This window comes from Maylandia zebra, unplaced genomic scaffold, assembly GCF_041146795.1.
Source record: "Maylandia zebra isolate NMK-2024a unplaced genomic scaffold, Mzebra_GT3a scaffold11, whole genome shotgun sequence".
Lineage (NCBI taxonomy): Eukaryota > Metazoa > Chordata > Actinopteri > Cichliformes > Cichlidae > Maylandia > Maylandia zebra.
The window spans coordinates 7,211,816-7,224,704 of record NW_027490041.1 but is presented as its reverse complement, the minus strand read 5'-3'; the positions used below and the strand labels follow the sequence as shown (position 1 = coordinate 7,224,704).

At 41.1% G+C, this 12,889-nt stretch overlaps 1 protein-coding gene across 1 annotated transcript; it reads left to right on the top strand.

Moving 5' to 3' along the window:
- The first annotated feature begins 1,037 nt into the window (after nt 1-1,037).
- On the top strand, nt 1,038-11,369 carry LOC143415979 (uncharacterized). Its single transcript, XM_076881345.1, has 4 exons — nt 1,038-1,148; nt 3,416-3,521; nt 9,073-9,921; nt 10,247-11,369. The coding sequence occupies exons 2-4, from the start codon at nt 3,504-3,506 to the stop codon at nt 10,937-10,939; spliced, it is 1,560 nt and encodes a 519-aa protein (XP_076737460.1). The 5' UTR covers nt 1,038-1,148; nt 3,416-3,503; the 3' UTR covers nt 10,940-11,369.
- The last annotated feature ends 1,520 nt before the right edge of the window (nt 11,370-12,889 follow it).

Below are 12,889 nucleotides of genomic sequence, written 5' to 3'. Positions count from 1 at the left end.
TCATAGCGCGGCCCAGCCAAATTTCAGCTGCCAACAATGGCGGCCCCTACTAAGTTTTAAAATTTAACGAGGGAGTACTACTTACTTACAATGAATTCCTTACACTATATAATTTTCCCGTCAGTGTTGGGGAATTCTCAATGGTGCTTGGTGCCATACCCTCAGGGACTTTAATGTTATATAAAAACACTGACAGCTCAATATCTGCCTCAGTCACTCTCCCTGATCCAGCTGAGTCAGCAGTGGGAAAAATCTGCTTTTCACAGGAACTTGGTAACAGCAATAAGAGAATACGTAGTTTATTCCAAGAAGATATCATGTCTCTCCCATATATAGAATATCTTACTGGAACCGACATGTTCCAGATATCACCTGGAAGACAGTCTGGATGATCCCATAAATATCTAATTGTGAACAAGGTGAAGGAAATCTCATATAAAATTCTTCATAAATGTGACCCAGCCAGTCACTATATGGTAACATTTAAAAGAGACATAAATACTAATTGAACTTTCTGTGGGGATCATCCAGAAACTGTGGCACATCTCTTTTGGTTCCTCTACACAGAGATTCTGGAAGAATTTAGCAGTTTTGTTATTGTCCATATTTTAAGGGAGTTTTCTTTACGATGGGAAAATGTTTTATTCTGTTTCTTTAAGTTCCCCAGGAAGAATGATAAATGTTTTTTTATTAAAAATTGTTAATACTTTTAGCTATTTTATATCCATAAATGTAAGTTTATTAATAAAACACCATATTTCTGCCTTTTTATAAGGATATGAATTGTACATACAATCAATTTCAGACTCAACCAACAAAAAGCCTCTCAGAACAATATTTATATGTTGATTTTTTTCGCCTACTCATATCATAATTTTTTTACTCCTGGTTCTGTATGTTCATGTTCTGTTCTTTTGTAAACTTCATCTGTTTGTATGTTGTATACTCATTGTGTTTCAATAAAGTTCGATTTAAAAAAAGGTACGTTCTAAACGAAGCTTCAGACGTCACTGATCACGTGACTCTGGCCAAACGAATCAAGCCTCGACACGGTGCTTCTGAAGCAGCGCGTTGATCTTTCTGACACACGCACCGGAGCGTCAGCTTCAAGCGGACCATCACTACGTCTCACATCTAAAGGTGTCAAGGTAACTTTGAACTGAGTTCAGTCAATCTGGAGTTTTTCCAAGTTTTCTGTTGCTCTCTGTGAGAGAAGAGCGTTAAAGGCGGGGCTCTCCAGAGTCCAGCAAAACAGGAAACCACAGCTGGGTGTGTGTAAGTGTGCAAACCAATAGAATGCATCGTGGTGGGGGGGGGGCATCACGGGCAAGAAAAAAATAAAATAATCGGTCGTACCCATGCTTCCCCGACGTCATGCCAGCGCATATTGGGAAATTCGTAGGCACCGATCGGTTTTCTATCAGCCATTTGCTGGGAGTAAGGGCGCCCTCCGTTTGCGAGGTGCTGCTGGCGGCACAGGGAGGAGAGGGCGGGGCGGCGGGGAGTCTCTGGCTGGCTGGAGCGGCATCTAATAACCAACTCGCAAAACAAAATAAAAACAACAAACAGATATTATGATACAGACTTATAATCTGCACCCATGTTTTTTCTAAATTCTATAAAGTGAGCGCGAGAGCCCTCGGTGCGCCTGCGCGCTGCTGAAGTCAAAGTAAACTTTATTGTCATCTCCGCTACAGACAGTCCAGCATATAGAGAGACGAGACGACGAGGCTGCAGTTACAGCGGTGCAAGTAAACAAACAATAAATATAAGAAGAGTAAGAAAATAAATCTACACTTTAGGACTCGGGGTAAAGGATCAATAACAATTTAAATTTATAATTTACAGTTTGATGATTTAAAGTCTCACACAAGCCGTCAAAAGGGGCGGGGCCGGCTGCTTCCAAGTAGAGCACATTTCATTTATAATGATGTAAATCCAAGCCCATCATGGATTCACGATCTGAATCCTGGGTTGTGTGAAATCCCAGAAATCAACCTTAGACAAAGTGAATCTGTGAACTAAGGTGTAGGTCTGTTAGGTTAATTGTGCTGATCCTCGGGTTGGGGGATTTGTGTTTGTACTGGAGCGCAAAATTCAAACCAATGGAAGATGGACAACAAGAGTTCAAAGCCATCAGGTGCTCAGGTTAGAAAAAAGAGAAAAGATGCAGGTAAGCAGACGTGTGATTGGATAATGGCAGCTCATCCTGAACCAATCAGACTAAACTCCAAACAATACATTATGTTACAGATTTTAATATTAATTAGTCATTGTTACTTGTTGATTTGTCCTTTTCTCATTGTGTGACGAATTATGACGACTGTTTGGTAGCTGTTATTGTCTCTCTCTCTCTCTTCATGTGTGTTTCTCTGGTGAAACAATAGTTTTGTGTTAATGTTAGGGCTGCACGATTTTGCATAAAATGAGAATCACGATTTTTTGGCTTAGAATTGAGATCATGATTCTCTCATAACAATAAATAAACATAAAACAACAAATGTCTCACGTTTTGTTGTTGCAGCAAAATGTTGTCCTGCTTGAAATTCCGTCTCCACCGTTGCTCGACGCTGCGTGTACAGAGCAGGTAGTGCAACAATAGAAAAATAGTTGCGGGACGGCACTGTGTAGCGTTTGTCTAGGGTGTTGATCGTTTTCCTAAATCCCTCGTTTTGCACAGTGTTGATGGAGCCATATCTTTGGTCAGGTGATAAGTGATAGCCTCCGTGATGTCTTTGTGCCTGCGGGAGTTCGACGTGTATAGGGAAGCGCTGTATAAGGTTCCCGTTATTGATGTTTGGGTGGTTGACCGGGACGGATTTTCTCCTGTCACTTTCTCGTCATCCCTGACGTGCTCTCCGTTGTTGTTTCCCTGCTAATTTTAGCATCACACGGCACAGCTTCTGTATCACGTGGTATAAGGCTCCGCCCTTGTCATTTGTTGAGCAGGAAGAGTGAGCGCTTGGTTTCATGCAGAGTACATCCCGGATCAAAATGTGAAGTTTTACAAATAACCACTTCTTTAGTTAATATCATTTCAGTCTCAGACAACCTCGTTTCTCTTACAGAGGTTGAATGCACCTTCTGCGGATGGCGGTACCACACAGTGTGCGTGGACTTCCCCTGCACAGAAGGCAACTACAAATGCTGTGAATGCTAAATAAACAGAAACAAATGATCCCTGTTGTCTTTGCTTGATGATTGGTTTGAGTCTTGACAATCCACATTGCTGGCGTTGCATCTTTCAATGGCAGCAATGGCAGGTATCAGTGCTCAAACCTTTTGTGTTTGTTTCCAACAAGTTGCCCACCTCGGGAAACAAAAATGTGTTCTTTTACTTGTCAGATGAACATATGAGACACTTTGACTCTTCAGTGCAGTGTGGAGCCTAACAAAGATCTGTTTTGTGTCCCAGCTGATCAGCAGGAGGAGGAGAGTCTGACGGAGCAGCAGAGGAACATTTTCAGCTACTTGGACTCAGCTCAGCCACTACAGAGGAAACAATGAGCTCAACACAGAAGGTGACAGACAGAGCAGGACCATATGACCAAAGATATTTATCACCATATACATTTGAACATTTGCCATAACGATGTAGCTGACGATAGAATTGACACCAGACAAAATACTTTACAGCTGCACAACTTTATTAAAAACCCATCAATGTATTTTCACTGAAACAAGCAGCTGTTGTTTATGTGCATTAAAGTTATATAAAAATGTAACAGTGCAAATGCAAATTCCTCGCTGACAGTTTAACCAAAAGGCGTTTCCAGTGGAAACTGGCCGACACATCCTGAGCATAACCATGTATAATATCCACTAAACTTCAGAAGAGGTTATACAGTCGTGGCCAAAAGGTTTGAGAATTGCATAAATATTGGAACCTGGAGAAGTTGCTGCTTAAGTTTTTATAATAGCATTTTGCCTGCACTCCAGAATGTTATGAGGAGTGATCAGATGAACTGCATCGTCCTTCTTTGCCATGAAAACGAACTTAATCCCCAAAAAGCCTTACCACTGCATTTCATTGCTGTCATCAAAGGACCTGCTGAGACCATTTCAGTGATCGTCTTCTTAACTCAGGTGAGAATGTTGGCGAGCACGAGGCTGGAGATCATCATGGCTGTATCCCGATTCAGGTTCTGCAGCTTTAAAGTCCTCAAGGGCTGCGTACTCAAAGACCGCTAAGGCCGAAGTGCGAGGCTCGTAGGCTCGTGAAATGGGACGTCTAACCTCCGTCGCGCTGCCCAGGTTGCCTAGCAACCATGATACTAACAGCTGGAAACGTTTCATACAGCTTTGTTTGACAGAAATGAAGGAGAACATATTTAGTTCATTTGTTTCTACATGAGCTCTGTGTGATTTGATGAGTATCTGAGGCTGAGACCACAGGACTGTGAAACATGATTGTTGGGCTTCATTTCTGTGCTGAACAGTCGTTTAAGATTAGCTGTAAATAACAATTAGCTGATGTTGTTCATAAGACTAAAGTCATCTCACTGTGGTAATGTAAATATAATATGGCCAATATTATAGTTATTATATTAATCACTTCACTCACAGACAAGTATCTGTGACAGTGTGTATACAGATGTATCATATATAAGAGACAAATATTGTTCATTTAATATGTTGGTACTAAATGTGGCTCAATGCTTACATATATGTGTAAAAAGCAAGTGTACGAGCTGTGATAACTGTGTCTGATAGAATGAAGAGTAGACTGATATATGAAATATTCCTTTATTGGGTGAGAAAATCAGACCATGTCATAACTGCTGTAAGTCACACAGAATAGATAAATTCAAATTCAAATTTTATTTGTCACATACACAGTCATACACAGTATGATATGTAGTGAAATGCTTGGACAACTGCTCGTGACCTAAAGAAAACAAAAAAGGAAAAGGCTATGAATAAGATAGGAAATAAATATGAAAAATTAAAAAGGGTAAATTTAACTAGGAAGGAATAAAATATAAATTAAGGTTAAAAATGAAATAACTGTACAACACACTGGGAAAGAATAAGATAAAATATATAAATTAAATTGAAAATAAAATAACTGTACAACAAAATACACAATATAGAACTATATAAGAATGTATGAACAAAATACACAAGAAGTATAAATAAATATATACACAATAACAGCAGCAGTGATTTAAGTGATGAAGTGAAAACAATGTCCAGAAAGTCCAGTGTGTGTGTAAGAACCATATGTGTGGGTCAGTACTGTGTGGTGGTGTGATTGAGAGACCGTATCGCCTGCGGGAAGAAGCTCCTCCTCAGTCTCTCTGTGTTGGTCTTCAGGGAGCGGAATCGCTTTCCTGACCTCAACAGAGAGAACAGTCTGTTGTTGGGATGGCTGAGGTCCTTCACGATCTTCCTGGCCTTGGTCCAGCACCGCCTGCTGTAGATTGAGTGCAGGTCAGGGAGCTCGGAGCGGATGGTGCGCTCAGCTGACCGCACAACCCTCTGTAGAGCTCGTCTGTCCTGCATGGTGCTGTTCCCGAACCAGGTTAAGATGTTTCCCGTCAGGATGCTCTCTATGGTGCACGAGTAAAAGTTCCTGAGCACCTTGGAGGGCAGTTGGAAGTCTCTCAAGCGTCTGAGGTGGTAGAGACGCTGACGGGCCTTTTTCACCACGGTGTTGATGTGACAGGACCATGACAGGTCCTGCGTGATGTGAACTCCGAGGTATTTGAAGCTGTCCACTCTCTCCACTGGGCACTCGTTGATGACGGGGGTCTGGTAGTTCCTCTCCTGCTTAGTGCTGAAGTCCACTATCAGCTCCTTTGTCTTACTGACGTTTAGAAGGAGGTTGTTCTCTGGCACCAGTTCTCCAGATTCCTAATCTCCTTCAGGTAGGCCGTCTCGTTGTTATCAGAGATCAGGCCCACCACGACGGTGTCGTCAGCAAACTTGATGATGGTGGTGGAGCTGGTAGTGGCCACGCAGTCATATGTGTACAAAGAGTACAGCAGGGGGCTCAGAACACACCCCTGGGGGGCTCCAGTGCTGAGAGTGGTGGAGGCTGAGACATGTCCGCCCATCCTTACTGCCTGTGGTCTGCCAGTTAGGAAGTTGGAGATCCACTGACACATAGATGAGCTGAGTCCCAGATGCTCCAGCTTGGTGGTGGGTGTGGAGGGAATTATGGTGTTAAATGCAGAGCTGTAGTCTATGAAGAGCATTTTAACATAATTCCCCCTTCTAGTGTCCAAGTGAGTGAGTGATGTGTGGAGGAGATGAGAGATGGCATCGTCTGTGGAACGATTTGGACGGTAAGCAAACTGTAGTGGGTCCAGTGTGTCTGGCAGTGAAGAAATGATGAAGTCTCTGACCAGGCGTTCAAAGCACTTCATCACTACTGAGGTGAGGGCTACAGGGCGATAGTCATTGAGAGAAGCAGGGTGGGGTTTCTTCGGGACAGGAACAATGATGGACTCTTTGAAGCATGTGGGGATCACCGACTGAGATAAAGAGATATTATAGTTATTATATTAATCACTTCACTCACAGACAAGTATCTGTGACAGTGTGTATACAGATGTATCATATATAAGAGACAAATATTGTTCATTTAATATGTTGGTACTAAATGTGGCTCAGTGCTTACATATATGTGTAAAAAGCAAATGTAGGAGCTGTGATAACTGTGTCTGATAGAATGAAGAGTCGACTGATATATGAAATATTCCTTTATTGGGTGAGAAAATCAGACCATGTCATAACTGCTGTAAGTCACACAGAATAGATATCAGAGCCTTAAACAGGCTGACTTCTGCTAAATGGGTCAAACTGGGCAGAAAGTCTACAAACACATAACATCCTTATAGAATATGATGTAACACTATAGATCAACTTAGCTCAGAATATATAAAGCATATAAACAGTTACAGCAATATGATGCAACAAACACAGCAGCTGCTGATCCAAAATACTCAAAGCTTCATAGAACTGCTCCATCCTGCTGCTGATACAGACTTTAGGTTTCTGAACATTAAACTTGTTGCTGCCTTTCATAGTGTGTAACTTGAAGGCCCTGAGTACTTTCTCCCACACTGAAAACACTGGGATGATCACATTATTTGAACATTACCTAATAAGACTGATTCAGCACAGACAGTTATGTTAAACTTTCCTAGCAGTCCTTCACAAACAGGGAACAGTCTGTCTATTCTCTCCATCTGTCAGCTGCTGCTGGCTCTTCCTCCTCCTCTTCCTCACACACTGCTGAGTTTGTCCTGGTGGATCATCAGGGCTGCAAAGCCTCACAGATGATGTGCAGCAGTGGGTCCCTCAGTCTGTCCTCACTCTGGACACTTGCAGTCGTCACACATGGAAATCAAATGTGTGATAAGCTGCAGGATTCAAACACAAGTGTAACTTATAAACACATGTTCATACTTTTATTCCACAATCAGAGAGAAAGAAACAGAGAGAGAGTGCAGGACAGACAGACAGGTGACAGTCTCAGGTGTACACACTGCTACAAACAGCACCAGAGAAGCAGGATTTAGTGTTTGTGTTATTACGAGTGTAAACAAGAAGAGTTCCAGATGGTGCAGTGGACACATGTGTGACTGCTGTGATTAAAGCATCTTTCTTTCAGCTTAACGAGTGAACCGTCAGCTCGTTCAAACACACGTTAAAGTGCGTTTGGCTCGACACCACCGAACAGAGGCAGCAATATAACACAGCTAACATTAACAGTGCAGTGAATCCTGCTTGTGCCGTGATGTTCAGGACTGCAAACCGAGCAGCATCACTGACTTTCAGCTTGTTGTGTTTGTGGATATATGACTGACTTTAATTATCCACAAAATCATCACATTCTCTGTCAGATGAAGGTCGACTATTGAACGGCGTATATTTTAAAGGCTTTAAAACCAAGTTAACGCTGAAAGTACAAACATCACTAATGTCACATAACTCTGCCGACAAGGCATAGCTATGGCTATGAAATGCTCTTTGTGTATCACTTCTTCATTATGAAAGATGTCATTAATGCACTAGTAATGTCTCATCTGGAGTATTGTTCAATCATTTGGTCAGCAGCTAATAAGACAGATCTTAACAGACTTCAGTTAGTCCAGAATAAGGCGTCCAGATTAGTGTGAAGATGTTCATACTATACTAATATTGATCAAATGCATAATAACCTTTCTTGGCTTCCTGTACAGGCTAAAATATTCTATGGCTTACTTGTAGTTCTAAAGAAAGCAATTCTGTTAAACACACCACATTTATTCTGCTCAGCTGCAGTATCCAGATGAAATACATCATCATATTACACAGTTTTCAACAAGCTGCAACTTAGTAAATGCTCGAGTTAAAAGTAACGTTTTGTAAAACTGTTACATTTAGAGCAACTTTTAAGTGGAATAAGTTGCCTTATAAAATTAGAGAATTATTCAAAACTTCAATGAACACTTAAAAGCCGATTTACAGAGCTTTTAGTTGTTGTAAATATTGTAAGACATGATTTGTTTTTGAAATTTGTCTAATGTGCCTCAATGTTATTGATATTATTATTATTATTATTGATTGCTTATATTTGAACAATTGTGAAACCTCACTGTGGATGTAAGAGTGAAATTATGTGGATATCTTGAATCCACTTTATTGTGTAATATTTTATGTGAGTATTTGACGGAAGACGAGCAACATCTGTTGTGGAAGCTAACGGGGTTCCTTTAGAATAAACAAACATAGGATTTATTATCACTGAATAATTCTGTATAAATCTATACAAATTATAGAAATATGTAATAGGAAACAACAAAATGATCTAAATTATAAAATAATGTGTGTGTGTGTGTGTGTGTTCAATCAGGAGGGATGGGCATGATTTTAGTGTTTGAACAGTCATGAATTATCTTTAACAGCAGGTTGGATGTAATGTGGTAGAACTACCAGCAGGTGGGGATAAGAGACCTTTAAGGTGTTTGGTGCCACGCTCCACCTTCAGGTTTAAAACTAGTGTTAATGGAGTTTGAAGGTTGAGTTTGTTCCACGACTGCATTTCACTCACTGCCTCTGTTTGTATCTCTGTCACTGCAGGACCAACATGGAGCCAGAAGTCAGTGCTCTCAGGAGGCCGACAAACCTCACAGAAGAAAGGGAGAGAAAAAACACACCTGTGACGAGTGTGGGAAGGGTTTTACTCTGAGGGCTAAACTAAAACGGCATCAGGTCATCCACACTGGAGAGAGACCGTTCAGCTGTGACTTGTGTGGAAATTCTTTTTCCTTGAAGGGTTACCTAAAACAACACCAACTCATCCACAGTGGAGTTAAAGCGTACAGCTGTGATCAGTGTGGCAGAGCTTTTACTCACAGTAGCAGCTTACAGAGGCATCTAGTTACCCACTCTGGAATTAAGGCATACAGCTGTGATGAGTGTGGGATGGGTTTTACTGAGAAGGCTTCACTAAACCAGCATCAGGTCATCCACACTGGAGAGAGACCGTTCAGCTGTGACTTGTGTGGAAAGTCTTTTTCCTTGAAGCGTTACCTAAAACAACACCAACTCATCCACAGTGGAGTTAAAGCGTACAGCTGTGATCAGTGTGGCAGAGCTTTTACTGACAGTAGCACCTTACAGAAGCATCTAGTTACCCACTCTGGAATTAAGGCATACAGCTGTGACATCTGTGGAAAAACTTTCAGCCAGAGAAGGAACCGAAATACACACCTACGCATTCACACCAGACATGATGTGTACTGCTGTGAACAGTGTGGCAAAGAGTTTACAACAGACGCACAGTTACAACGACACATGTTTACCCACACTGAGGAGAGACCTTATCAATGTGACCTGTGTGAGAAGACTTTTAAATCTCCACGTCACCTGAGACGACACCAACAGATCCACACCAGAAAGAGACTCTACAAGTGCAGCTACTGTGAGGTATGTATTTATATTGTTATCTTGTCATTTTAGCCTGACTGTTTGGAACAACTCTGCTCATTAAACTGTGTTAGCATGTTAGCAATTCTACTGCATGGAAAAGCAGCTCTGAGTGATTATTCAGATTTTCCTTTCAGTTATGATTTTAGTATTACTGTAGTATTATGGTGGTAGTATTGTAGTTATTGCAGCCCAGTAAACTGAGTATGTTAACTGAAACAGTCAAATGTAGTTGGACGTCTGCAGAGATGCTCTTTATTTCAGGCGACGTTCAGGATACAAATGTTGAAGGACTGACTTACACTGTCTTTGTGTCTTTGTTTAGAAGCAGAGCGACACAGATGGATCCAGTTCTCAACCCTGTCATCACTGTGGTGGTGGGAAAGACTTTCATTGTGACCTCTGTGGAAAAACTTTCAGTCGGCAAAAGACCCTAAAAGTACATCAACGTAGACACACTGGAGACAAACTGAAATACTGCAAAGAATGTGGGAGAAGCTTCACCACAACAAGTGATTTAAAACGACATGAACTGATTCACAGTGGGGTTAAAAAGCACCTCTGTGATCAGTGTGGGTCATCCTTCACCACTGCATGGAAGCTTAAAACACACAAACGAGTCCACACAGGAGAGAAACCACACAAGTGCAGACACTGTGAGAGAAGCTTCTCACGGTCAGGTAATCGTAACCTTCATGAACGTGCACACATGGAAGGAAACTACAGCTGTGACCAGTGTGACAAGAGCTTCAGGAATCTCAGTTCATACTCTGAACACAAACGATCCCACGTTACTAATAAACTGTTTCACTGTTACCAATGTGCCCAAACATTCACCTCATTGTCTGCTCTGTGCAAACATCAGCGCGATCACTCAGGGCTGAAATCACTCCCATCACTGGATCACAGTGAATCTGAAGACACAGAAAGATCCTCTGGTTTCTGTGTCAGACTCAAAAAGCTTGAGATCAGGCTCCACAGAGTTCAGATAGAATCATTTAAACTTGTGTTGAACTGAACTGGTTGCTGGGCTGAACTTCTACATAATACAGATCTACATGGGATCTTCTTTTCTGTTGTTTTACTGAGTCAGTTTTGTCCTTTTTTCTCTGTCCTGGTTTTGCTCGTCTGTAAATGATTGAAACTCAGTCAAATAGTTCATTGTTCTCCAGCAAAACGTTTTGGAAACTCATGTTTAACCTTTAAAACTCTGACATGTTTTAGCACACAAGGCTTCATCGGGGAGTTCACTCATGATTGGACCATGAGAACAAAGGTTTTTAGTTCTTTCAAAGAGAGTCTTGGAGATGTTTGATGTTTCTGTTTTTCTGAAACCACCTGAAAGAAAAACTATTTTTCTTGCTTTATGTAGTGTGGAAGTTTTTAATGTTTCTTCATCTGTGATGTTCTTGAATGTGTTCACGTGAAGATGGTACAAATAAACTGTCCTTTCAGCTTTAGCTCCTAATTTATTCATTATTTATGGATGTAGCACAGCAGCCGTCTCTTGATTAACACATGGAGGGCTCGGGATCTGATGGTGTCGTCTCCCTAATTTGCCCACTCAGTAAATCTCACTCATGGCCAAGAAATTGAAATAAACCTTGTTTCCCTGCTGGATAGTGATCCACTGTAACTCTGCTCCTCCTTCCTGTTTAGGATTTCTGTGGCTGAAGTAAAATTCCCTCCATCCATCACTTATCCCAGCTAACCCAAAGTGAAATAAAGTTTTGCTGGTCTTAAAAAAGCATTACAATAATGGGCATTACCAATGCAAACTGAATGATACAGAAGATGAAAGAAGAGACTTTGATCAGTTAATAAAGCTCATGCTCTGGATTCATTGTGGCTGCTACACAGATACTTCTGGGTCACTTCTCTCAGTTAGGAACCTTCCTCACCAAACTGACTGTTGGACCACACCCCTGGTTTCATGAGAAATTGTTTCAGCCATGATTTCTCTTCCTGTATTTCAGAGTAAAGACTGAAGTGACAAATGGAAGCATGTTTAAAAAACACAATGTGAGAGACGTTGAGGTCCTTAGAAGTTACCCTGGGTTTTTCTGTCACCCTGCTAGATGTTACACACCTTGTTATTGGACTGATTTCTACTGCTGGACTACTCCTGCGGAGAGTAACAATACTCTTACTAATTAGCTCCCTTTCACACCTTTGGGGATATTTATTTTTGTGTTTGCAGCGCTGTGAGCCAGAACAGTGAGAGAAAAATCTGCAACAGCGACGAGCCGAATGCTTACGTGAATCGCAGCAGCTGCACATGTGCTACGCTGAATTAGAGGATATCTTTGCTCTGGATTTCTATTTCTACTTTTTCATTTCTATATGATTCTTCTTGCATCTAAACAAAGATGATTCAATTTGCTAAATGTTGATGGCTCTTCGTGCTCAGGTGTAAATGAGACGTAATATTTGCTCTTGGTTTGGTTCTCCTGTACAGAACCTTGCAGTACAACAGAAACCTAAAAACATTATTTGTAGTTGTTATTCTTAGTTGTTCTGCTGCCTAAATACCACAGGGTCTGATTATGAAGTTATTGAGCTGCACATACGTTACGCTCTGCTTAAGTTCGAGGTCACAGCGTCTGTAGAGCAGCTGGAACATAATGAAGTCTACAAGGTTAAAGTTTTCTCTTCAGTTATTGTTCTTTCTGCTGCTTGGTTTGATGGATCTGAGAGCTTTTGTTTTTATTATTGTTATTATAATTATCATTAATATTTTACTCTCTAGAAGCTTTAAAATAGTGTTTGTGTTTGAAAAAATTGATTTAAAAATTGAACAGAAACATCGGTCCTTCTGAAAATCGCCCAAAGGCACGGAGACAAAGTCAAAGGATGCAACCTGTAACTTTCTCTTCCTTCATGTCAGGACCATCATCCATGATTTATATAAAATGCATATAGCAACAGTAGCACTTTAGTTTGGACTTTATGATTTCTGTAACTGGAA

Excerpts from the sequence above, each read along its gene's own strand:
- LOC143415979 (XM_076881345.1), top strand. Across the intron at positions 9,922-10,246 it reads ACAAGTGCAGCTACTGTGAG|AAGCAGAGCGACACAGATGG; the intron begins GTATGTATTTAT and ends GTCTTTGTTTAG.